We start from the raw sequence: 25182 nt of genomic DNA on the forward strand, positions 1-25182 counted from the left end.
GTGACTGCCTCTAGGCTCCTTGGTCCCCCTTCCTGTCCTTCTCAGCCACGCCCCTCACCCTGTACTCTCCAAGCTGAGAATCCAAACAAACCCAGCCAAGCAGTCATTAATAAATTACGGAGTGCCATAATTACAGGCTTGGTGCTGGTGCCTGTGCCGCAGATGCCAAGGCCCCAGCTGGCAGGCACAACTTCACCACCCACCACCAGCCCGCTCCCCACCTCAGATGGGCGCTGTCACCCCTCTTGGGGCTTGCCCAAGTACCCAAAGGGGCTGCCCGGAGGCTGTGAGCGCTTCCCCCAGGGTGCAGCTGGGCTAGGTAGGCCGCAGCCCCCTCAGCCCCGGAAGGCTGTGTCAGGGCCCCTTGCGCACACCCGGAGGCGGCTGGGACCTGCAGCCCGCTTCCCTTGGGGCCCGGTGAGGCCTTGCGCTAAGAGGAGGCTGATGTGGGCTGGGACGGAGGCTCCGAGGGCCATCGCGGGCGGCCCCTGCGCGGGCCCACTCGGAGCTTCTATGGTGCAGGCCCATTGGGCAGCCCGGACTGGACCACAGGGCTGGGCAAGAATGTTCCAGAAGGCCGGCTTAGGCCGCTATTCCAGGAGGCCGACGGGGTCGGCGGTGGCCGGGACCTTCTCCCCGGCGGAGTCGCGGGCAGGTGCGGCCGCGGCCATGGGGCTGGGCACGTAGTTGAAGGGGGAGACGCGGGCGGCGCGGCTGGGGGAGCCGTGCCGGCTGGCGGGGAAGCCCCCGGCACCCTCGTGGACGAAGGGGGCGGCGGCGGGCGCCTTGGCGGGGCCCGGGCCGTCCGCGTCGCCGCCCGGGAGCGCGGCGGGGACGCGCGACGGGGCCTCCAGGCTGGGGGACGTGCTGGCGTGGGTCTTGGGGGCCGCCACCTCCTCGGTCTGGACCACGGCGTCGCTGGTCCTGCGCTCCTCGGGGGAGGCGCCCCGCAGCGGCAGGGCGGAGGCGGGCAGCGTGCTGCGCAGGATGTGCGGGACGTCCTCGTCGCGGATGCGCCGCCACGTGGTGCCGGGCGGCGGGGGCGCGGACACCCTGGGCAGGGGCCGGGCCTCCCCGTCGCTGCTGCGGCGCGGGGCATCGGGCGCCGGCGCAGGCGCGGGCCGCCGGGCCACGCTGATGTGCGGCAGCGAGGCGTAGCGCTTGACGGCCTCGGGCGGCGGCGCGGCGGCCGTGCGCACCGGCAGGCGGGACGGGCTCTCGGAGCTGGTGCGCCGGGGCGCGCGTGGGCCGGGCCGGGCCTCCATGGTGGCCGCCACTCCCGGGGACCGCTGGGGAGTCGGGGACTGCCTTGGGGATGCCCGGAGCTCGTCGCAGCGGGAGGAGCAGAGGAAGACGGCAGGGAGGGCGGGCCGGCCGCGGCGGGGCGAGGCACTCGGGGAGGCCGAGGCCGCGGACTCCACGGAGGACAGCTCGGAGCGGCGGCGGCGCAGCAGGCCTGGGGACTCCTTGATGAAGGTCAGTTGCCGTCGAAAACCAGAGCGATCGGAGGACTCGCTGCCACTGGAGCGGGCCGAAGCCATGCGCACCAGGCCCAGGCGACCCCCACGTGCCCCGGGGCTCCCCTCGGGTCCAGCCCGGCCCCTGGGGCTCTGCTCTGGGGCTGACCTGGCCAGGGGCGGAGGTCCTCGCCTGGCAGGCCTTTGCATGAATGGGATCCGTACAGGTGACTTCTGTGTCTTGTGCTGCTTGGCCAGAAGAGCCCGAGCTGGTGTTTTGGGCACTGGGGGGGCCCCCGGGCCGGGCAGGGAACCTGCAGTGGGGGTGGCCAGAGGGGACTTCCTGGGCAGGGGCTGGGAGGCGGGAGAGGTCTGGGAGGAGCTGGAAGATGGGGTCTTGGCCAGGCGGGCAGGGGGTGTAGCACTCCTGGGGGCATGACTCAGGGCTGCCAACTCTGAGATCTTGCCTGGCCGGTGCAGACTTCGAGATCGCTGCTGCCCGGGACTGGGAGCCTTGGCTGGAACTTCTGGCTGTGTGGGACCAGAAGCCCCCATCTTTTTCAATGTGGTGCGAGGCACAGGGGCACCTCTGGGCTGGGTCCGGGAACCTGAACTGGGCATGTAGATAACTGTCCGGCCCCGGAGCACGGCAGGCTCTCTGGACACTGTTTTCTGAGTGCCACGTGGCTTCTCAGCACCGCCTGATGAGCAGGGACTGTCACTACTCTGGGCTGAGGCTGCGCCCCGTTTCTCTGGCCGTCGGGCACTGCCTCCCTCCTTTCGAGCCCCCGGTTGTCGCCCCTTTCTGTGCTTGGAGGGCTGCAGCGTGGAGCCAGCTGACAGCCCTGACACCAAGGACAGGATTGAGTCCGACTCGGATGAGGCCTCCACGGTGGCTGCCGCCGCGGCCTGGTGTAACCATGTGACGATAGAGTTGGCTCCCTCCTGGATGGCTTGCCACTCAACGCTGTCCAGGTCAGAGGCTGGATCCAAGCCTGCCACCTCCTCCCGGCACTCCCGGGGCATCTCTGCCGGCCGGATGTTTGGCCTGGCAACTCGGGGCTTGCGACGCCTGGGTGCCAGTGTCTGGGGCCGCCGCCTAGGCATGGCCGAACCAATGCATCGCTGCAGTAGCTCCTCTTCTGCCCGTGGGCTAGGAGAACTGTCCTGTCCACCACCTGGGCCTGGGTCCTTGGTGACCGCGGGCTCCCGGCCTCCTGGACGGCTTGCTGGCTGTTCACATGGCTCGGGCTCGCTGAGGGAGCTGGCTGAGGAGGTCAAGGAGTAGCAAGGTGGAGTCTCATCCACAATGAGCCTGGGCTGAGCCCGTGGGAGTGGCACCACCGCCGCAGGGGCGGCCTTGGGAGGAACCTGGGCTTCCTTCCTGCCTGTGGCCAGGTCTCTCTTCAGGGCTCTGGGAATGGCAGATGCCCGCCGTGGGGGTGGCACTGTGACTGGGGGCTCCTCATCGGAGTCGTAGAAGCAGTACACAGCCTCCTCGGTGGGGGTTGTGAGACACAGTGACTGCAGCGCCCCGTCCCCACGGGTCTTGCCCTGGCGTGAGGCCTCCTTCTCTGAGCGTGCACTTGAAGGACGGCTAAGGGGCAGCTCCAGCGCTGCCCGGTTCCTCCCAGTCCCCCGGGCCTGCTCGGTGCTCTTGCCAGCACCCCCTGCCTTAGGCCGGTGCCCAGGGGCCTGCCTAGCAGGGGCCGTGCGACCTGTGGGTTTTTTCCTATCCGCCAGCCCCTTGGGCTGGTCCCTAGGGGGTCCCTGCAGTGTCTCATCACTGAGCGAGGCAGCACTGGAGAAGTTGACAGGTGTGCCCTCAGCTGAGTCACTGCCAGAGTCCTCCTGGGTTGGGGCAGGTACCAGCATGTAGACGGGTACAGGCAGAGCCCGGTGGCCAGGTACCAGCGCTGAGGCCACCTTTCGGAGTTGGGCAGGCACAGCAGCCCCCAGACATTCACGCAGCAGCTCCAGTTCCTTGTCTGCAGCCTTGCGGGTACGAGAGCCCGTGGTCACATGCCCTTTGAGGCGGCCCCCGGCCTCCTCCCGACGGCGAGGTCCCCCACTCCCGCTCCCTGTGCGCTCTGGGCATGCGGGTGGCTGCAGCCGCAGCTCCACATCCTGTTGGACGTACAGCTCATGCAGGGCCAGCGCACTGAGGCTAGAGGCGCAGGAGAAGTTCTCATCCGGCTTCTCCACCGTGAAGCGCACGCTGCCAGCGTCCAGCTCGGACGGCGGCTGGCAGCGCTCACGGCAGTCGGCTATGTCCAGGAAACGCTTCACGTAGCTCTCCCACTGCAGGCTGAACTGGCTGCTCTCAGGCTGGCCAGGGGGGGCTGGCGGCGTCTTGCTGCGACTGGGCGGCATGGTCTGCCCAGGACTGTCAGGCAGCTCACTGGGGCTGACCGTGCCACTGCCCAGCCCACTGCACGGGTCACTGGGGATGGAGCTGGCAATGGACGGGCTCTCGAAACTGCCCAGTGAGCTTACCGAGCTGCAGCGGCTCAGCACCAGAGGTGTCTCTTGAACACAGTTTTCTGATGAGCTGGATGGTGTGGCGTCCTCCATGCCTAGGCCCCGGCTGCAGCCCCGACGGGGTGCAGGAATGGCTACTGGCAGCGAGGTTGAACCAGGACCTCTCCATGCCCCAGATACCTCCCCCTCTCCGGGCCCAGCCTCCTCTAGTCCCTCCAGTGAGGAGTCACTGTCATCCAAGTTGCCGCCTTCACTCGGGCCCGGTTGGCCGGTGGAGGACAGCGAGGACAGAGAGCTACAGCGGGAGAGGGACAGTAGCCCGTCCTGTGCCACCAACTTCTGAAGGACCTTGCTGGCCACAGGCAGCTTCTCGGGTGCCTTGTTTAGACCGTCTGTGGGCATCCAGGCCTGTTTCCGGGCACCTGGGGTGGCCCCAAGGCCAGCAAGCTGCCGTGCGCCCCCGGTGGCAGCACCGCCGTCGAGCAGCGGCACGTGCTGGTAGGTGGGTGACAGCTTGATGGTGCGCACACGCGCATCGGCGGCAGCCATGGTGTCCTGGGCAGGCGGCTCCATCTTGCTGCCAGATAGGTCGAGGTCGAGCCGGCTGGGTCGCGCCTGGCTGCGCAGCGGGTCTTCACGGTGTTCAGCCAGCGAGGCAAGCGGGCAGGGTCGCATGTGCTCTCGCGGGCAGTACCCATCGCTGGTGCTGCCACTGTTGAGGCTGTCGTTGGAGAGGCTGGCGTGGGCTGCCTTCAGCCTCAGCAGAGGGTGTGCTCGGCCACTGGACTCGCGCCGCCCACCCTCAGGGCCCCGGCACGGAGAACAGGACTGAGCTCGGCCTTCCCGTGGGGCTTCTTGTCCAGGGTCCCCCGAGCTGAGGCTGAAGCTGTCATCCGATGAGGTGTGCAAGGCAGAGATGTCCTCTACCAAACGGTCAATCCGTGCCACCGCCAGCGCCAGCTTGGCTTTGGCCTTGGCTGCCACAGCTGCCTCCCCACCGGCCTCCTTCTCGGCCTCCAGGCTACTGAGACGGGTGGGAGGGGTGCGGGCCAGTGCCTGGCCCTGAAGGAAGTTGCTACCCAGGAACAAAGACAGCACTGCGGGGCTGGCAGGCTCTGCGGTAGCAGCGGCAGCCAGCGATGGTGCGTCGTCATCGTCGAAGCAACCAGAGTCAGAGGCGTAGTCCTGAGCCAGCCCTTCCAGGTGTCGCAGAGGCGGAAGCGGCTTTTTAGAGGCAGCCTCTGGCTCGGGCTCAGGGAGGCCCTGCTTTTCCAGGTGGCCCAGGGCCTGTGCCAAATGTCGGGTGTCCAGCTCGGCCTCCAGGGCTCGCTGTTTCCTCACGTAGAGACTGGGCATGCAGGTGCCTGGGGAGACGGCGGTGGCTGCCGCCTGGTACTTGGCGGGCCGGTGCGCCAGCAGGTTGCGCAGGGCAGCAGCGCTGCCCATGGCGATCATCTTGTGCTTGGAGTGTACCAGGTTGCGGAGCATGCCCACGGCACCCAGGTCCCACAGCAGCTCCTGGTCGCGGGGGCTGCGGGCTGACAGGTTCCACAGGGTGCCGCAGGCGTTGCTCACGATGGTCAGGCTGTGTGAGGTCAGGTGCTGCAGCAGCGTCTGCAGGCAGTTGTGGTCTCGGAGTACCTGCCTGGAGGGCACACAGAGGGTCAGCCACCACCCCCAGTCCCACCCGCCCTCCCTGGGAAGCCCCACCAGACCAGACCAGCTCTAAGATGGCTAGATCTTAGCAAACAGACATTGGGAAAGGTACGAGTTTCAAGAAACATGAATCACTTTTAGCGTCCGTGTATGTAACCCATGTATTGCATGAGATACACTAAAATTTAATTAACTAATTAATTTTGTGGGGGTCCTGGGGTTGAACGCAGGGTCTGGGTGCTATCCCTGAACTTTTTTTTTCCCCCCAAGGCTAGCGTTCTACTACTTGAACCACAGCACCACTTCTGGCTTTTTTTGTTGTATGTGGTGCTGGGGAATTGAACCCAGGACTTCATGCATGCTAGGCAAGCACTCTACCACTAGGCCAGATTTCCAGCCTCAATTTTATAGTTTTTAGTAGATAATATTAGCCACGTGCCCATGACTCATGCCTATAATCCTAGCTACTCAGGAGGCTGAGATCTGAATATAGGGGTTCAAAGCCAGCCTGGGCACAAAAGTCAATGAGACTTGAATCTTCAATCAACTACCAAAAAGAAAACAAAAAACAAAAAACAGAAATGGAGCTGTAGCTAAAGTGATAGAGCACTGGCCTTGAGCAAAAGAAGCACATAGACAGTGCCCAGGCCCTGAGTTCAAGCTCTAGGACCGACACACACAAAAATAGGTAATGTTGCTGGACATGGATGGCTCATGCTATCTAGAGACTCTTATCTCCTAGCAAAATGCTGGCAGTGGAGCTGTGGCTCAAGTGGTAGAGCACCAACCTTGAGTGAATAAGGTAAGGGATGAGCCTAGACAACAATAATAAAGTAGTAATAAGTAATATAAGTATATACTATCTTATATTTGGAATATAATTCTATTGAAAAATTAGTTCTAAGGGGACAAATGAGGAATCCTATTGAGAAGAGGACAGACATGCAGCCAGGTAGGACCGGAAGTTCCCAGCCCGGCCCGGAACACCTCCGTCCCCTTGCCCTGGCTGTGCAGCCCCACTGTCGTAGGGCCCGGGCTGACCTGTAGTCCTCGCGGGTGGCGATGAGACTGGACACGTTGCGCAGGATGCCCCCTCCGCTCTCGATGACTGCCAGGGAGTTGCCCTGGCAGCGGTAGGTCAGCGTGCTCACCAGGAAGCCCAGGGCACCGTCCACCTGGCAGATGGCCGCCTTGTTCTCCGTGCTGTGGGCCGACAGGTTCCACAAGGCACTCAGCACGCTCTTCAGGGTGGACTCCTGCGCATGGACAGAAGGCATGGTGTCACGTGGGCCCCACCCCAGCCAGCCCAGCACCCACAGGGACACAGGCCCACACAGCTTCTCCAGTACCAGGAACAACCTTCACATCACTGGGCACTGGTGGCTCACACCTGTAAACCTAGATCTGAGGATTGTGGGTCCAAGCCAGCCTGCACAAATAAAATCCATGGGACTCTCATTTCCAAGGAATCAGCATAAAACTGGAGGTGAAGACGTGGCCCAAGGGGTAGCGTGCCAGCCTTGAGCAGGAAAGCTCAAGGGGTTGTGTCCAGATCCTGAGTTCAAATCCCAGTACTGGCAATAAATAAACAACATAAAATCTATCTCAGAGCTAGACAAATAGCTAAGCATCTTCTCCTTGGTTCCTCTAGGGAGGGGGAGTGCCGTGCCCCGTGGCTCCTGTGTGCCGTGGCTCCCCCCAGCCCCGCTGGTGCCCACCTTGGAGGCCCGCAGGACACACTGCATCAGGGCTGTCATGCTGCCGACTTCTCTCAGCACCTTCTTGCTGTTCATGTCTGCCCTCCATGACAGATTCCGGAGGATGCTGGAAACCACCTATATGGAGGGGAGAGAGAGCCACAGTGCACCTGGTGTCTGGCTTTGTGGCAACCCCTCACCCCCCACCCCATCAGCCCCAGAGAGTGGGGAGGATCACTCGTGACAGAGGCGGTAGAGGCCCTGCCTCCCGCCCACGCCCACGCCCAGTACCTGGTGCAGCTCCTCACTCTCAGAGGCCAGCTGGGCTACGATGGCCTCCATGCAGCCCCGGCGAGCACACAGTGTGGCCTGTTGAGAGTCACACAGACGGTCACGAATACAGCATGTGGCAGGGACCATGCAAGAGGCTGCCTCCCCCCTTCTAGGCCTAGACCCCCGGAGCCTCCCTGCCGACGAGGGACAATGATGCTGTTGTTCAGACGAGGCTCAGACCCATGTAGATCCCCTTCCAGCCCCCGGGGACTCGACTGTGACAGAGGCCATCTCCTGGGAGGCAGCAGGGAGCAGTCGAGAGGGTACCAGCCTGGCCAAGGGAGCCCAGCACAGCCCCAGCCCTCTCTGGACCTTGGTCTGCCTATCTACATATTGGAAATATTCCTGTCTCCGCTTCCCAGGGCCATGTCCAGGCTGGGATGAGGCCGATGGCCCCCAGTGGCCCGCCGACCCTCTGTCCCTGGGTACCTTGTTGGCAACATCCCCGAAGGTGAGGTTGGTGAGGGTCATGCCAGCATAGCGGCGCAGGGCAAGGTTAAGTGGGTCCCGTGTCATCTTGTGCATCTCATAGTCTACCTGAAGTAGCTCCGCCACAGCCTGCAGCCCACCTGAGGAGATGCGGCCAGGTTGCACACAGATCAGAACTTTCTGCCACCACTGAAGGCATGGTCGCTTACACACTCATCTCCCGGCCCCCCTCAGCTCAGGGCACCCTGGCTCGGGCCTCCAGGCCTTTGCATAAGCAATGCTCTTCTTCTCCTGTGTGGCCAGGCTCTGGCTTCCCTGAGAGACTGCAGCTTCCTGGATACCACTGGGCAGAGAGGTGTGTCCCATGCACAGGCCTGCAGGACTCAGATCTGCCCCTGGGCCCTCATTCATACCTACACTGCACTTGCCAGGAAAAGGAAGGTTTTATTTTATAAAAGAGCGAATGTGTTGGGCACTTATGGCTTACACCTGTGATCATAGCTACTCAGAAGGCTGAGATCTGAGGATTACGGTTTGATGCCAGCCTGGGCAGCAAAGTTTATGAAAATCATCTTTCCAATTAACTAGAAAAAAAGGCAAAAGTAGAGCTGTGGATCCAGTGGTAGATTGCCAGCCTTGAGCAAAAATGCTAAGTGATCTGGGTGCTGTTGGCTCACACCTATAATCCTACTCAGAAAGCTGAGAGGATCACTGTTTGAAGCTAGGTAGAGCAGCAAAATCCATGACTTTTTTTTTTTTTTGCCAGTTCTGGGCCTTAAACTCAGGGCCTGAGCACTGTCCCTGTCTTTTTTTTTTTTGCTCAAGGCTAGCACTCTACCACTTGAGCCACAGCACCACTTCTGGCCATTTTCTGTATATGTGGTGCTGGGGAATTGAACCCAGGGCTTCATATATATGAGGCAAGCACTCTACCTCTTGGCCATATTCCCAGCCCTCCATAAGACTCTTATCTCCAGTGAACCGACAAAAAGCCACAAGTGGAGCTTTGGCCCAACTGGCAAAATCGTTAGCCTTGAGCAAAAGAAGCTTAGGGACAGTGCCCAGGCCCTGAGTTCAAGCCCCAGGACTGGTACACATGCATGCACACGCACGTGTGCACACAAACACACACACAAGCTAAGTGACCTTTGTACATAACCTTTATAATAACATTTAAAAAAAATAGGGGCTGGGAATATGGTTTAGTGGTAGAGTGCTTGCCTTCCATACATGAAGTCCTGGGTTCGATTTCTCAGTTCTACATATATAGAAAAGGCCAGAAGTGGCACTGTGGCTCAAGTGGTAGAGTGCTAGCCTTGAGCAAAAAGAAGCCAGGGACAGTGCTCAGGCCCTGAGTCCAAGCCCCAGGACTGGCAAAAAATAAAATAAAATAAAATAAATGCACATAACAAGGGCTTTCTTTGTTGTTGGTGGTGATGATGTTGTTGTTGGGTTTTTTGGGGGGGGGTTGGTCATTTGGGGGGAGATAAAGGAAGAAACACAGAAATGCAGGAAGACTGAACAAATGTGATTATGGTATTCTATACACTATGTGGAAAATGAGCTATGCAAACTTGTAGACAGAAACAGGAGCGGAAACCTGGGAGACAGTGAAGGAAGGGGCGACATTATCCAAAAAGAAATGTAAGCCAGACACCAGTAGCTCACGCCTAGCTACTCAGGAGACTGAGATCTAAATATCTCGGTTCAAAGCCAGCCCAGGCAGAAAAGTCAGTTAGACTCCTATCTCCAGTAAACTATTCAGAAAAAGCCAGAAGTAGGGGCCATAGTTCAAGTGGTAGAACACCTGCCTATGAAGCCTGAGGACCCGAGTTCAATCCCAGTACTGCCAAAAAAACAAGCCAGAAGTGGTGCTGTGGCTCAAGTGGTAGAGCGCTAGTCTTGAGCACAAAGAAGCTCAGGGATGGACAGCACCCAGGCCCTGAGTCAAGCCCCAGAACAGCTTTAAAAAAAATACTCAAGCTGGGAGCTGGTGGCTCACACCTGTCATCCTGGCTACTCAGGAGGCTGAGATCTGAAGATCACGGTTTGAAGTCAGCCTAGACAGGGAAGTCCCTGACACTCTTATCTCCAGTTAACCACTCAAAAACTGGAAGTAGAGCTATGGCTCACAGTACTAGAGCACTAGTTTTGAGTAGAAAAAAGCTCAGGGACAGTACCCAAGCCCTGAGTTCAAACCCTTAGATTGGCACAAAATAAACATTAACTGCAATACTGCTCTCAACTTCAGCCTTTTTTTTCTGTCCAACCTGGCCAATGAAAGGCATAACAACATGCCCATCTGTGGCACGAGAAGTAGCATTTCCCTTTCTACATAAAGCATAATGAGGGCTGGGAATATGGCCTAGTAGTAAAGTGCTCACTTTGCGTGCATGAAGCCCTGGGTTTGATTCCTGAGCACCACATAAATAGAAAAGGCCAGAGGTGGCGCTGTGGCTCAAGTGGTAGAGTGCTAGTCTTGAGCAAAAAGAAGCCAGGGACAGTGCTCAGGCCCTGAGTCCAAGTCCCAGGACTGGCAAAAAAATAAAATAAAGCATAATGAGACTGCAGTTTGAAAGCTTGCTCTGCCATTGACATTCCCTGGTCAGGTTTTCTTTCCTTTCTGTTTTTCTTGCATCGCTGGGATGAACATGGGATCAGCATTGGGAAGCCATGCCAGGCATGTACTCCAGAACTGAACCAAACCCCTTGAGCCCTTGATTACATGTTTTTTCTTATACTGGTCACCCTCCATATGTTTGTGCATTTGTACATGTACACACACACACACACACATACACACTCCAAATCCACCCACTGGCTATGATTCTGTGTACTGATTTTTTTTTTCTTCTGTGCTAGGACTGGGGATTGAATTTAGACCTGGGCACTCTCCCTGAGATTTTTTTGTTTTGTTGTTGTTGTTTTGCCAGTCATGGGGCTTGAACTCAGGGCCTGAGCACTGTCCCTGGCTTCTTTTTGTTCAAGGCTAGCTAGCACTCTACCACTTGAGTCACAGCGCCACTTTCAGCTTTTTCTATATATGTGGAGCTGAGGAATCGAACCCAGGGCTTCATGTATACAAGGCAAGCACTCTTGCCACTAGGCCATATTCCCAGCCTTGCCCTTGTATTCTGTCCACTCTCCTTTCCTGAGCTTGAGAACAAGCCCAGCCAAAAGCATGCTCCCTGAGCACAAAGCTCACAGGCTTTAGGCTGAGAACAGTGTAGCAAAGTGCAGCTCATGCAGAGGGCTCAAGTGCTGTGGGACCCCAAGGGGGCCCTCTGTCCCTCTCTGGGGCAGATGCACACACGTGCGCAAACACACACAAAGTGTATGCAGCCTCTCTTCCAAAACAGCTGAAGGGTAAATGTAGGTAGTTTCGAGGCTAGAGGAGGGGTTCCCAGAAGGCAGGGGCCTGGGAGGACACTTACCTAGCTCATTCATAGCACGGCGGTATTCTTCATCAAAGGACAGTTTCATCACGGCACAGGTGGCCTGGCAAATCTGAGGCTCAATGGGGACAGGGACTGGGGGGGAGGAAACCAGGTCAGAGTCCCACTCCAGGGGAAATATCCCCAGGAGATCCCCAAAGTCCCCAGCTGGCTAGCACAGGGCTCCTGAAAGTGCCTCCCGTTTGGCACTTCCAGAGCAGCCCGTGCCCGGCACTTAGCTCTCCGCTGCCTGTTGCCAGGCGGCAGTGGCTCACGCCTGTCACCCTAGCTACTTGGAAGGCTGAGATCTGAGGATCACCAATTGGAGCCAGCCCAGGCAGGAAAGTCTGTGAGATTCGTTTCTCCAATGACCCAGCAAAAAGCTGAAAGTAGAGGTGTGTCCCAAGTGGGAGACCGCTTGAGTGAAAAAGCTAAGGGACAGCAACCAGGCCCCAGGTTCAAGCTCAAGCACCCACAGTGCATGGGCCCCGGCACGCTTACCACAGCCAGCGCCGCCTCCCTCAGGCCCAGCGTCCCGCGCCTGCATCCAGTCCCAGCAGGTCTCACAGTAGGCCCGGATCTGCTCCAGCACATGCAGGACACGCATCTCCTTGCGTGCCAAGCCCTGGTCAGGCTGGGAGAAGACGATGTTGTGCAGGGCTGCATTGGCGCGCATGCGGGCATCCTTGGCACCCGGAGCCCCGGGTGTCCCTGTGCGACCCCCTGCCCCTGCCTCAGTGCCGTGGAGAATCTGAAGCAGCAGTGGCAGGCAGCCTGATCGACGCATAGCCACGCAGCTTTCAGGCGAGCTGGACATGGCCAGCAGTGTGCGTGCAGTGTCCTCCTGGTCACGCGTGGCCAACATGGACAGCAGCCAGAAGACCACCTCCACCTGTTGAGGACATGGGTAGGGTCAGGATGGGAGCCTGCCCCCCTCATCCATCTCAACCGGGGTAACCCACCCCACACACCTGATAGCTTGCTCACCCCCCATTCTAGGACACCCACAGCACCCCTGGAGTTTGGATGAGGGATATCTGGAACACAGTCTGTGACGGCCAATGCCTACTCTGGTACTACAGCCCCCTCCCACCATCATGGAACCCCCATAAAGGATGGCATCCTGCTGAGTGCTGGTGGCCCTCATCTGTAATCCTAGCTACTCAGGGGGCTGCAATCTGAGGATCAAAGTTCAAAGCCAGCCTAGGCCAGAAAGTCTGTGAGACACTTCTCTCCAAAGAGCCATAAGTAGAGCTGTGGCTCAAGTGGTAGAGTGCTAACCTTGAGCAGAATAGCTGGGGGACAGTGCCCAGACCCTTGATTCAATCCCCAAGCCCAGCACACATACAAAAAGGACGGCACCTGGTCCACCTCCACCAGGTGGGTGCCAGCCTACATGCCGGTGCCAGCCTACATGCCGGCCCCAGCCTCACAGCCAGCCCTATTCCAGGATGGCCTTCCTGAGCCTGGGATGGAGGGCTCCGGGGAGGGATGCTGGGCCTGCCTCGCCCTAACCCCACAGGCAGCCCGTTCTCTGGCTTCCCCGCCCCCCTCACCTTGCTATTGCCAGGCTGAGGGGTTCCATCCTCAGGGTGCGTGGGGACCTCTGCCTCCGGGTCCTCCTCCACTGACACGGGCTTCACTGCCAGCAGGGCCTGCAGGAAGAGCCCCAGGCCCGGGGGGGGGGGGGTGTCAGTCTGTTTCCACCCTATCGAGAGCACTAAATCGTCGAGGCCAGATGCTCCCTGTGATGGTATCCGCAGACCTAGTCCTGTGCCCTTGGTAGTGAGTGTCTGGGGTTCCCTTCCTCGGCCCCCTCCCCATCCCCGGGCCCGTACCTGGGGCTCGGTCTGCTGCACCCGGTCCTGCGCCTCCAGCAACTCTTTGTCAATCTGCTCCAGGCGTGAAGCTCGGATCTGCCCAGGAAAAGCAGGTGGCGGGAACGGCTCAGGCAGGGCTGATGCTGGCTATCCCCGCCCCGCCCCCCGCCCCGGTTATGGGCACGCCCTCCGTTCTGACCCCGCCTCCTGTCTGGTTTGACTTGGCTGTTGGCTCCTGGGCTTTCTTCCTGGGATGGCCCCGCCCCTGACTCCGCTTCCTCAACAAAGGATCCCAATTCTGGCTCCGCCCCCGAGCAAGACCCCGCCCCCCGAAGTGCCTGCCCCTGGATTTGCTCTTCTACCGGAGACTCCTAGTTTCTAGATTCCCTGGTAGGTGGCCCCGCCCAGCCCAGCCCCCACAGCTGCCAGGCTCCACACCTGCGCACGCTGCACCATCTCGTCTGAGGTACCAAAGCGCTCCTCCATCAGAGAGCGGATGTGCTGAGCCTCGAACTCCAGCTGCTGCCGGATCAAGTCCATCTGCATGGAGAACTGCTGGGAAGGTAGGACAGGATGCGGTGTTGGGAGCTGGCCCACCCCACCACTCTCCGGTCCTAGGTCAGGCGGGCACCCCAGCCTGCTCACCGTCTCTACGTGTGGCAGCTCATCCAGGCGCTTGGACAGGCCTTGCAACTGTGAATAATACCAGAGCTTCTCTTTCTCTTCTTTCTCAATTTCACTCAACAGAAAACACCTGGGGAGGGGGGCAAATTGCAGGTATAGGGGGGGCAGAATGGTAGTGTCGCTCCTTGGCTGCACTGGGGTGAGACTGAGGGCTGGAATTAACTGTGTGAGGTGCAAAGCAACTCATTGAAAGGAGAGAACGCGATTCTGTTGTAAATTTGGGTTACCGGAGAAACAAACATTCTCTGGGCTGTTCATATCCTTACCACCTCTCTAATGCTTGCAAATCCCTATAGTTTACATAAGAAGGCTTCAGGCTCTGGATGGCCCAGACTCCCTGTTCAAAATCCTGTCATCCCAAATGTATCTTTATTCCAAAATCATACCTAGTTTGAAATTATGTAGATTGAAGCTGAACAGAAGATATACTCTAAGAGCATTCCTACACAGTATAATTATTCAAGAATACACATCTGTTGGGCTGGGAATATGGCCTAGTGGCAAGAGCGCTTGCCTTGTGTACATGAAGCCCTGGGTTCGATTCCCCAGCACCACATATATAGAAAATGGCCAGAAGTGGCGCTGTGGCTCAAGTGGCAGAGTGCTAGCCTTGAGCAAAAAGAAGCCAGGGACAGTGCTCAGGCCCTGAGTCCAAGGCCCAGGACTGGCAAAAAAAAAAAAAAGAATACACATCTATTAAAATACACTCGAGTATTTGCCAGAGTAAATAATAAACTTACAGTAACAGGGTGTGGCTGTATATGCCCATAACCCCAGAACACACTAATCTGACACAATAAGATTTTGAGTCCTACATGTGTTATGCAGTGAGACTCTGCCTCAAAAAAAAGTGAAAAGAAGTAACAATTCACAGCTGTGATGTCACTGCAACTGATTTTGGTACCCTGGATATTGTATATACATTTATCAGAGCTAGGCAAGGGAAATAGAACATCAGAATGGATAGAGAAAGGGTAAAAAGTGAACCAATGCAACAGCAATACTTAGAAGACAATATGCTATAAATCAACTCTACAACTCTGGGGTGGGGGGGGTGGGGAGGGAATTGGGGAGGAGGGAAGATGGGAGAAAAATTAAGGAGGTAACAAGCTTAAGAAATGTACTCAGTCTTACATGTGAAACTGTAACCCTTCTGTACATAACTTTGACAAAAAATAAATTATTTAAAAAAAAATTCCTGTCATCCCATGGGCTGGGAATGTGGTCTAGTGGTAAAGTGCTCACCTCGTATACATGAAGCCCCGGGGTTCAGTTCCGCAGCACCACATATATAGAAAATGGCCAGAAGTGGCGCTGTGGCTCAAGTGGTAGAGGGCTAGCCTTGAGCAAAAAGAAGCCAGGGACAGTGCTCAGGCCCTGAGTCCAAGCCCCAGGACTGGCAAAAATAAAAAATAAAAAAAAATCCCGTCATCCCAGAGACTGAGGCCCAAGGACTCTGAGTCAAAATCTGAGCTATACAGTGAAGCTCTGATTTAAAAAACAAACAACAAGGGGCTGGGAATATGGCCTAGTGGCAAGGGTGCTTGCCTCCTACACATGAAGCTCTCTGTTCGATTCCCCAGCACCACATATACAGAAAATGGCCAGAAGGGGCGCTGTGGCTCAGGTGGCAGAGTGCTAGCCTTGAGCTGGAAGAAGCCAGGGACGGTGCTTAGGCCCTGAGCCCAAGGCCCAGAACTGGCCAAAAAAACAAAAGAAAAAAAAACAAAAACAAACAAACAACAAACAAAAATTCTTTCCAGTTTATAGTGTAGACTGAGGCTAGAAGGGTTTTGGGGACTAGCCTAAGATCACATCAGTTCCAGGCTGCTTGGTGAATTTTCTTGTTTTGTTTTTGGTGCTGGAACTTGGCCTTGAACCTGACAGGGACTTGTGCTGTTGCTTGGCTTCCTCCCCACTCCCCGCTCAAGGCTGGTGCTCTACCACTTGAGCTACATCCTCACTTCTAGCTTTTTCCTGGTTAATTAGAGATAAGAGTATCATTGAGGGCTTCTCTCGACTGGGTTGGCTTCAAACTGTGATCATCAGATCTCAGCCTCCTGAGTAGCTAGGATTACAGGTGTGGGTCAGGGGCACCAGGCCTCCAGGCTGCTCTTTTTTTTTTTTTTTTTTTTTTGCCAGTCTTGGGCCTTGGACTCAGGGCCTGAGCACTGTCCCTGGCTTCTTTTTGCTCAAGGCTACCACTCTGCCACTTGAGCCACAGAGCCACTTCTGACCATTTTCTGTATATATGGTGCTGGGGAATCGAACCCAGGGCCTCATGTATAGGAGACAAGGCCATATCCCCAGCCCCAGGCTGCTCTTGAATTACCCCATCTGACCTCACACAACCCAACCGAGCTGCACCAAGTCCACCGCTCGGCCTCTTTCTCCTGGCCCTGGGCCCAGATTTCTTGGTCCGAGTCCTTCCTTGTACAAAGACTGCTTTGAGCCCCCCTGGCTCTAGGCCTGATTCTGATTGTCCAGAGCCCTGTCCCTAGCGACGCCTGCCTGTCAGGGGACCCCTGGGGCCATCTCTCTGGAGCCTTTCCTCTGCCAGAAATGCCCCCCACATCCTCTTTGTCTCCCAGCTGACATCAGTAGAATTGGGGGAAAGGGCGCCCGCGAAAGCAGGGCGGCGGTGGGTGTGGCCTGTGTGGTGGGCGTGGCCTCGTGCTGGCGGACCTATGGGAAGGCGGAGGGCGCAGTGGGCGGAGCTCTGCGGCGGCCCGCGGGGTCTGGTTCCCACGCCCTCTCACCTCTCTCGGTCCAATTCCTCCAGCAGCCGGATGGTGGCCCGACTCAGCTCTCCGAAGCTGTCCTTGGAGGGTCCAGAGCCGTGGACTGGACTTTCCTCCGGGGTCCGGGCCACAGGCTCCGGGCCAAGGGCGGGTGGCTGAAACTTGAGGTTGTACAGACTGCTGATATCCATCTGGAGGGCTGGATAAGCGAGAGGGCCAGGTCGAGGAAGGTCAGGGCCCCGCCTGGCCCTCATGCTCCCAGCTCTCTGGGGGTTCGGGCGGGGGGGTAGCGGTGGCCCTGTGGACCCCTCACCTTTCAGCTGCTCCAGCACCTCCGTCTGCCCAGAGGACACCAGCACGCGGGCCTCCTGCTCCAGCTTGCCCTGTAGATGCTTTAGCACTTCCTGTCGCAGAGCAAGAAACAAAGCTTTGGGCATCTCGGCTTACCTGATGTGCCCAGCGGTCTGCGCTCCTTCCTGGCACTTATCCCTGTGACCCAGCCCATGTTCTCTATCCAGCCCCTACCTTCATGCCTGAGGTCTCCGTCTCCAGCTTGGACAGGTGGCTTGAGTTGTCTCGAAGCTCCTGCCTCAGGTGGCTGTTCTCTGCCTTCAGCGCCTCCACCTGCCTCACCAGTTGCTCATAAGATGCCACTGAGCTCGTCATCTTCAGCTCCTGGAGTGCCTAGCGAGGGTAGCAGGGCCAGAGGGCTCAACTTAGGGCTTTGGAGGGGGTTGACCAAACCCTGTGGACAGGCCAAACCTGTGCAGCAGCCCTCCTGCCCGTTCCAAGCAGAAGTGGCTGGCATGGGCCATACCAGGCATGGCCCAGGGATGTGGGGACAGACGGTGAGACAGATGGAGTGATAGACATACACAGTAACAATGGGAGACAGAGGGGCAGTGCTGTTACAGCACAGGCGTCCAAACACAGGGAATGCTTAACTGACCGACAAGTCAGCCCCTCCTCCGTGCCACGCTCGTGGATATACCCATCCTGACAGCAGAGGGATAGATGGACAGATGCACACCTGAGCATTTGGCAATTTAAACTAGGAGATGGACTAGCCAACCGAAGGCCACCACATTCATAGTCAGGACCAGAATGGGCAACAGACACAGAGCCAGGGCCCATCTTCTGGAGCCTGTCCAGAGGCAGATAGCTAGAAAGGCTGGGTGGGCAGATCACTCGCTATCCCAGCTGACAGGCAAAAAGAACACCGCGATGGTCAACAAAGCCAAGGGAAGCCATAAGTAGGTGACAAGGGAGTCTCTGGCAACCAGACAGCAGGACAGGTTGATCTGAGCTCCATGATCACCCCAGGGATGTGGGGCCAGGACCCTTGGCAGCCTAGTTCCCCCTCCATCTAAGTCCAGGACAGCTACCTTCACAACCCCCCTCTCTCTGGACAGCTTTCAGCCAGCCCCTGCCAGTTTTGGTGCCTCCTCCATCAAACCCTCCTCCGCTCTGTCACTGCCTCCTGCCTCTTTGTGCCCCCCCCCTTTTTTTTTGCTTGGGTCCAGCCTCCTTCTGTCCAGCTGGCCAGTGTGTCCTCACTCAGCTTGGCCCTCCCGCCAGCACCATCCTAACCCCCCCCCCAAGATTTCCCTTCCTTCTTTGTTCCTTTGCCATCAGCATGTACTCCCTTTCCTGCCGCCTTTGTCTGAGGCTCACCAATAGCAGTTCATTCTTTCTGCCAACTCCTCCTCGGGAGCCCCTCCCCTCGTCAGCCTGAGCTCCTTCCCCAAATGAGACCTACCTGTCCGTGGGATGGGGGGGGTGACTCTTCCTTCACCTCCCTCCCCCACTGGCCAGGCACATCCATTCACTTGCTCATTCATTTCCCTTCTGCTCCCGTCCCAGAGGTTCCCATCCACCCTGATGTCACCAAGGGCCTGGCTAGAACTGGTGGAGGGGTGGGAGTTCAGTCCTCCGTAGGGAAGTGGAGTCAGGCTATATCCTAAGTTGTTCCGAGCACCTACTGTGTGTTCAGTGGTGTCCTCATCAGTCCTAAATTTTGGAACCATTGTCAGGCTGTTCCCAGGAAGAGGGAGTGATGTCCAAGGGAGAACAGGTCCAATAAGAGGCAGTGGACAAGCACAAGGGGAACCCACACTCTGTCTCCAGAGCTGCTCAGAAGGGTAAGCAGTAAAGGCATGGCAAGTCCCACCCCCTCACGCTCACCCCTGACATTCTCGCTACATCAGGAGTCTAAGATCTGAGGATCATGGGTCAAAACCAGACTAGTTACAAAAGTCTGTGAGACTCCGGTCTCCAATTAATCAGCAAAAATCTGGAAGTGGAGCTGTGGCTCAAGTGGTAGGGTGACAGCCTGGAGCCACTGGCACCCAGTTTCCTTAGAATCTTATCTCCAATTAACTGCCAAAAAAGCCAGAAGAGCTGGGTGCTGGTGGCTCATGCCTGTCATCCTAGCTACTCAGGGGGCTGAGATCTGAGGATCACAGTTCAAAGACAGCCCAGACAGGAAAGTACGTGAGACTCTTATTCAATTAATCACCAGAAAACCCGAAGTGGTCCTGTGGCTCAAAGTGGTAGAGCACTAGCCTTGAGCTGAAGAGCTCAGGGACAGCACCCAGGCCCAGTGTTCAAGCCCCACAACAGAAAAAATTAAAACAAGAGCCGGAAGTAGAGCTATGGTTTTTTGGTAGTTAACTAAAGATAGGAGTTTAAAGATAAGGGACTAGGAATGTGGCTTAGTGGTAGAGTGCTTGCCTAGCATGCATGAAGCCCTGGGTTCAATTCCTTAGTACCACACAACCAGGAAAAGCCAAAGCTGGAAATGGCACTGTAGCTCAAATGATAGAGTGCTAGCTGTGAGCAAAAGAAGCTCAGGTTCAGTTCCCAGGTCCCAACTTCAAGCCTCATAACCTGCATGCAAGCGCGCGCACATGCACACAAACACACACACACACACACACACACACACACACACACACACACACACACACACAAAAATTACCCCATCCATCTCCAACCTGTTAACCCATCTACCTGCCTCCCAGTCTCCAAGTCCTGATGGGAGTGTCAGGTAGGAAGGTCCCAGGATACAGGCTTCAGAGTGGAAGCAGTCTGGGGACCACACACTTCACCCCAGAACTAATTAAGGTCTCCGCAGGGATCAAGGCTGGGGTCTGGTTCCAGCCACTCCACTTTGTGTACTCAGCCAGAAGGGAACAGATTGGACTAAACCCCACACATATCCCTCCCTCTTCACACTTTCAAGACCTCCCAGGACCCTGACCAAGGGTGCTATGCCCCTCCCTCCCCCACTGGCCCAGATAACTCTTCTTCAATGGACCAGGCTGAGGGTCCAACACCTACCCCTCCTCATATTTTTTAATTAAATTTTATTGACAAGGTGTTGTGCAAAGTCCTCATATTTTCTTTCTTTCTTTTTTTTTTTTGCCAGTCCTGGGGCTTGGACTGAGGGCCTGAGCACTGTCCCTGGCTTTTTTTTGCTCAAGGCTAGCACTCTACCACTTGAGCCACAGCGCCACTTCTGGCTTTTTTCTATATATGTGGTGCTGAGGAATTGAACCCAGGGCTTCATGTATATGAGGCGAGCACTTTACCACTAGGCCATATGCCCAGCCCCCCTCCTCATATTTGGTGATCACGCCTGTGTTCTTAACCAGACTGAGCTGACATCAGTTCTCCCTCTCATTCTAGCCTGTATCCCCCTGACTGCACCACCCACGCCCTGCTGGACCTGAATCCCTGGCATGCCTTTCCCCAGAGCACTTTTCCTCTTCCTAGAACCACTCCTGCACAGCCAGAGGGAGCTCTGAAAGTCCCAAGGCAGTCAATGCTGAAGCTGGTGACTCACACCTGTAATCCTTGCTACTCAGGAGACAGACTTGAGGATCATGGTTTGAAGCAGCCCAGGCATGAAGTCCATGAGACTTATCTCCCATTAGCCAGCAAAAAGCTAGAAATGGAGGTGTGGTGCAAGTAGTAGAGCACCAACCTTGAGCAAAAATCCCCACCCAAACCCAAAAACCTAAAGCCTAGCACCCAGGCCGAGTTCAAGCCCCAGGTTCAGCACCAAAAAAAAAAAAAAAAAAAAAAAGTCACAAGTCAGATCCAGTTACTCATGTCTTTCTAACATCCTCAGGAGTCCCCCACATGCATAGATTCACCAGGAAACCAGCTGGTCTCTTCCCTCAGACCTTTGCCCAAGCAGGTCATCTGTCTAATGCACTGAATATTGCCATTCTACACGTGGTCATTTCCTCCAAGCCCCCTTACCTGTCCCTTCACCCCCTAAGTTGTGTCAGGTGGCCTCCTTAGGTCCTCCTTGACATATCAAGAGAAGAAAAGAACCAATAACCAGAGGGGGGCCTGACTGAGCAGGGGAGGCTGGCAAGGTATGGAACATCAGGCCCAAAAGGGTCTATCTCTTGCCCTTAATCCAGACTCTCCTTTTACAGAGAGGAATACTGATATCCCGAGAAAAGCAGAAATACCAGCAGGGCACACCGCAGCTTGCTGTAAGACTCGCCCATCCCTTGCCTTCCATCACCTCCAGGAGTTGAAGCCCTATAAGTGGGCGTGTGCACAGGAGAGCTGTGGTGACACAGGTTCCCACCTCACTGGGACTCAGTTTCCCCTTCAGCTTCTTCCCTGGAGGCACGGGTTTGAGAAAGGAATGGGGACCTTAAAACGAACGGGGGAAAAACGCACCTGCTTCCTTGCAGCTGAGCTGGCTGGGGCGCCCCTGCTGGGGCCTCCTCCCTGCGCTCAGCTCCGAGGGCCCAGCCAGAACCCCGGGCCCTGGCCGCTGGGGGCGCGCTCCAGGGTCTCGGCAGCGTACGCTGGGGGGGCTTCGGAGCGGACAAAGCCAGATCCGGGCCTGGCCAGGCGGCGCTGCCGCTCCCGGCCCTGGACGAGACCACCGTGAGCGGGGGAGGATGCGGGATGCAGGATGCAGAAGCGGCAGCCAATGGTGGTGAGGGAAGAAGGGCTAGTGCCATGGCAACAGCCAATGGCAGCCCCGGGCGGGGACCGGTGGCGGCGCGGGGCATCAGGGTCTGGGCTTCAGGTCAGGGACTGTGGGGTGCGGGGGGGGGGGCGGAGAAGGGAATTACAGAGGGGGGCGAATCCCTCCCAAAGGAAGGGGCCACCGGATGACCAGGATCCTATGTTCCCCTCCCATCACAGGACCAAAGGGCCACGGATGTTCAGTGAAACGCCAAATCTTGGATATTACATCAGAATCTTGCGGGGGGGGGGGCGGGGAGGAGGGGGAGTGTCTCAGGCAGGGATGGCCAGACCAGTCAAGTCCTTCACGTCTCCAGCCCAGCTTTGTGTGGATGTGTTAGAGCACAACACCAGCCTGGGGGGGGAGGTGAGGGTGGGGGGGTAGCCAGGCTGGAACTCCAGGGAGTAGGATGGAGGATGGCGGATGGGCAGGCACGGAGAATGCCTGAGGACTCTTCCCTATTTCTCCCTGTCTCCACAGGGCATCAGAGCCTCGGGCTCTCTCCTTCTGGGACTGTCTCTGTGTCTTCCCAGCAGTCTGTCTCTCAACCCAGGTCGCTCTCAAACTCTCCGCCCCTTCTCTCAGATTTAATTTCCCCTCACAAAAGAGAAGCCCGAGGAGGGAGGGGCCAGGAGTCCCAGGAGGCTGTTGTCAGCTGTCCCTGATCCTGGATGGGTCCCTGGGGGCCACTTGAGGGTTTAACACCCAGAGTTTACATCTGCAGCGTCAGCACAGGCTCCCCCAGGCTCCCCCAGGCTCCCGAAGTGTTCAGAGGATGAAAAGGCAGTGGTCAGCTCGAGAACACAAGTATTTGGAGCCTGCCTTTGTTTTCCCTTTTGCTGGAAGCCCAAGGAAAATCACTAACCAATGGCCCTTCTGCAAATGCGGAGGAGCTGTGGGGATGGCAGCCAGGCTGGGAAGGCCCAAGCCCAGGGAGGCACATCCGCCAAGGGCATCGGAGGAATGCCGCTGCTTCCTGTTGGGTACTAAGCCCCTGAGTCCTTTGCTCTAACCAGCAGTGCCAGGGGCTGTTCCCAGGAGCCCCCAGAGCTGGACACTATATTTTTAGTGTACTGGCTTTTGAGGAGGCCATGTAATGGGGTATGGGGGTGGTGAGTGTTCTTGTACTGCTTTCCTGAAAAGAGAAAATGAGTGTGAGTCCACAGGGGGATCAGGAGGGGGAAAAGGGGTTCCAGGCTGAGGATAAGTCGGTGCTGGCTTGGTACATGTGAGTGTCTGGGTGAAGCCATGAGGTAGAGGGGCAGTCAGACTGGACAGGAACAAGTCGTTAAGGGTTGATAGCAGGGATGGTTATTTTGGGGGCTTCGCAGGGCACTGAGGAGCCCAGGAGAAGGCTGGGATTGGGCAGAGTACACAGCCCAGGGGCCTGGCTTCAGCTCGACTCCATTTCCCTGTGTGACCTTGGGCTTGCCTCCCTCTCTGGCCTGGGTTTCCATTTCAGTCAAGGTGTGTGTGTGTGTGGGGGGGGGTATTGGTTGGCTAGTCCTTGGCCCTTCATTGGAAGTTCTGTTTGTCTGTTTGTCTGTCTGTCTGTCTGTCTGTCTCTCTCTCTCTCTCTCTCTCTCTCTCTCTGCCAGTCCTAGGGCTTGAACTCAGGACCTGAGCACTGTCCCTGGCTTCTTTTTGCTCAAGGCTAGCACTCTACCACTTGAGCCACAGCACCACTTCTGGCTTTTTTTCTATGTATGTGGTACTGAGGAATCGAACCCTGGGCTTCTTGTATACAAAGCAAGCACTCTACCACTAGGCCATATTCTCAGCCCTGAAGTTCTGTCTCTGTTGTGCAATCTCAGATATGACAGTCTGTTGCCCCACTCCTCTCAGACAGAGGGTTGAAGGGCCAATGGCCAGTCCCATGGAGGAACACGGGGATGTGAATCTCAGAGCTAGTTGGTGGAGTCATGTTTGAGCCCCACCCAGATATCCAATCAGTGCCCCGCCTGGGTCCTTCCATCTGTGCCTACTGCACCCCTCTGGGTGTGGTCAGAGCTGGAATGTGGAGGGTCTACAGTCTGAGGCTGTCATGGAGGCTGTGATCCCATGGTAAGATGCTCTTAGATGCCCAACCTTTAGAACATTTCTGATACCCCCATCTTGATGATATAGATCCCTGAGCTACAACCACTCAGGCATTACTGTACACCCGAACCCCAAGAGCCTCAGGAACCCCCAAAGTCTCCAAGGACTCCAGATCCATTCTCTAGTGGACAAGAGGACCTTGCACCATTGCACAATCTCTGGGATCTTTCCATGTTCCCTAGGGCTGCTCGGTTGAGAACTTCTATCATTTGGCTGGGCCTCACCCTGAGACCCTATTCTCAGCCCCAGAAATAGCAGGGGTCAATCTTGAAGTGATTAGGCCTCTGGAGTCTGACCTTGGCCTCTTCATGTCCCTTTGATACCCTGCTCACTTCCAGAATCTCCTCTGTGCCAGAGACTAAGGTGAAAAATGGGACAGGCCTTACTAGAGGAAGGTTCAAAGACTCTGGGTCACAATACCCAGCATGGTGATGGCTGAGGGCTGATGGCTACACTGGATGACAGGACATGACGCTGATGTGAGTGAGGGGCTGCCACTGGGTTGGGTCGGTCTATCTGTATCCTGAAACCAGACCACAATGGTGGGCCTCAGTTTCCCCTATGTGAGCAGGTCGAGTCATGGCGTGTCAGCACCACGGACAGTTCCCCAGTCCCTGGGCCCAGTCCTGAATGGACGCTTGCATGGCCCCCAGCCGATGCTAGAGCTCCAGCCGTGTGACCTTGGGTTCCTTGGTGCACCCTGGCCTCAGTTTCTCCTTAAATGAGGATTGTTATGCCACAGGGCTCAGAACAGTAACGGGGCATGGATTGGGCGGGATGGATACTGTGCATAGACGTCTACGCTGGCAAACGTGGCAAACGTGGCGCTGGGTCCTAGCTCAGCATCCAGAGAGGGAAACTGAGGGTTAGAAAGGCTCAGGGCGTAGCCAAGCGCCCCCGCCCTTCGCGGTGCAGAGCCTCGGTTGCAGGCTCTCACACCCGGTCTCAGAGTCAGCACAATGGGGAGGGATCGAGGGTCTCCCTCCCTGACGAGTCTGCGCAGAACTGGGAGCGGGGGTCTCATCCTCGCGCAAGCACCCCTTGGCGGTTTCCCTGACAACCGTCTCCAAGGCGACTGCGCAAGACCCCCCCCCCCGACCTGTCAATGCTTGGCGCGCCCCCCCAGCCCCCGGGGCCGCCGTCCTCTAAGTCCATTCCCCACGCTGACCATGCCCAGCGCCGGCCCCTCGCCCGCGGTGAAGACCCCCGCGCCCTACCTGGTCCCCGAAGAAGGCCGAGTGTAGCAGGCTCAGAAGCCCCAGGAGCCCCATGGAGCCGCGGCCGCCTCGGACAGCGCGCCCCGCCCCTTGGCCGCAGGGGTGGGGGTGGGGGCCTGGGCGCTTTGCGC

At 57.3% G+C, this 25182-nt stretch overlaps 1 protein-coding gene across 3 annotated transcripts; it reads right to left on the reverse strand.

Annotated features, from left to right (window-relative positions):
* Window positions 1–590: 590 nt before the first annotated feature.
* Apc2 (APC regulator of WNT signaling pathway 2) lies at window positions 591–25116 on the reverse strand. 3 transcript variants are annotated; one of them, XM_048341754.1, is made up of 15 exons: window positions 25052–25116; window positions 17258–17416; window positions 17046–17136; window positions 16751–16931; window positions 13953–14061; window positions 13746–13859; window positions 13326–13403; window positions 13044–13142; window positions 11992–12379; window positions 11488–11583; window positions 8054–8193; window positions 7583–7660; window positions 7313–7429; window positions 6636–6850; window positions 591–5583 (listed from the first exon to the last, which is right to left on the reverse strand). In XM_048341754.1, exons 1-15 carry the CDS (start codon window positions 25103–25105, stop codon window positions 591–593), a joined length of 6912 nt encoding a protein of 2303 aa, XP_048197711.1. In that variant the 5' UTR covers window positions 25106–25116. The 3 variants fall into 3 exon arrangements, with proteins under 3 accessions (XP_048197711.1, XP_048197710.1, XP_048197709.1); XM_048341753.1 differs by having other exon boundaries at window positions 11989–12379; XM_048341752.1 differs by having other exon boundaries at window positions 13746–13862.
* Between the last annotated feature and the right edge of the window lie 66 nt (window positions 25117–25182).

This window comes from Perognathus longimembris, chromosome 3 (assembly GCF_023159225.1).
Source record: "Perognathus longimembris pacificus isolate PPM17 chromosome 3, ASM2315922v1, whole genome shotgun sequence".
In the NCBI taxonomy this organism is placed as follows: domain Eukaryota; kingdom Metazoa; phylum Chordata; class Mammalia; order Rodentia; family Heteromyidae; genus Perognathus; species Perognathus longimembris.

Excerpts from the sequence above, each read along its gene's own strand:
- Apc2 (XM_048341753.1), bottom strand. The coding sequence starts at position 25,105 with ATGGGGCTCCTGGGGCTTCTGAGCCTGCTACACTCGGCCTTCTTCGGG. Across the intron at positions 14,062-16,750 it reads GAGGAATTGGACCGAGAGAG|GTGTTTTCTGTTGAGTGAAA; the intron begins GTGAGAGGGCGT and ends CCCCCTCCCCAG. Across the intron at positions 11,584-11,988 it reads GGGAGGCGGCGCTGGCTGTG|TCCCTGTCCCCATTGAGCCT; the intron begins GTAAGCGTGCCG and ends CCTCCCCCCCAG.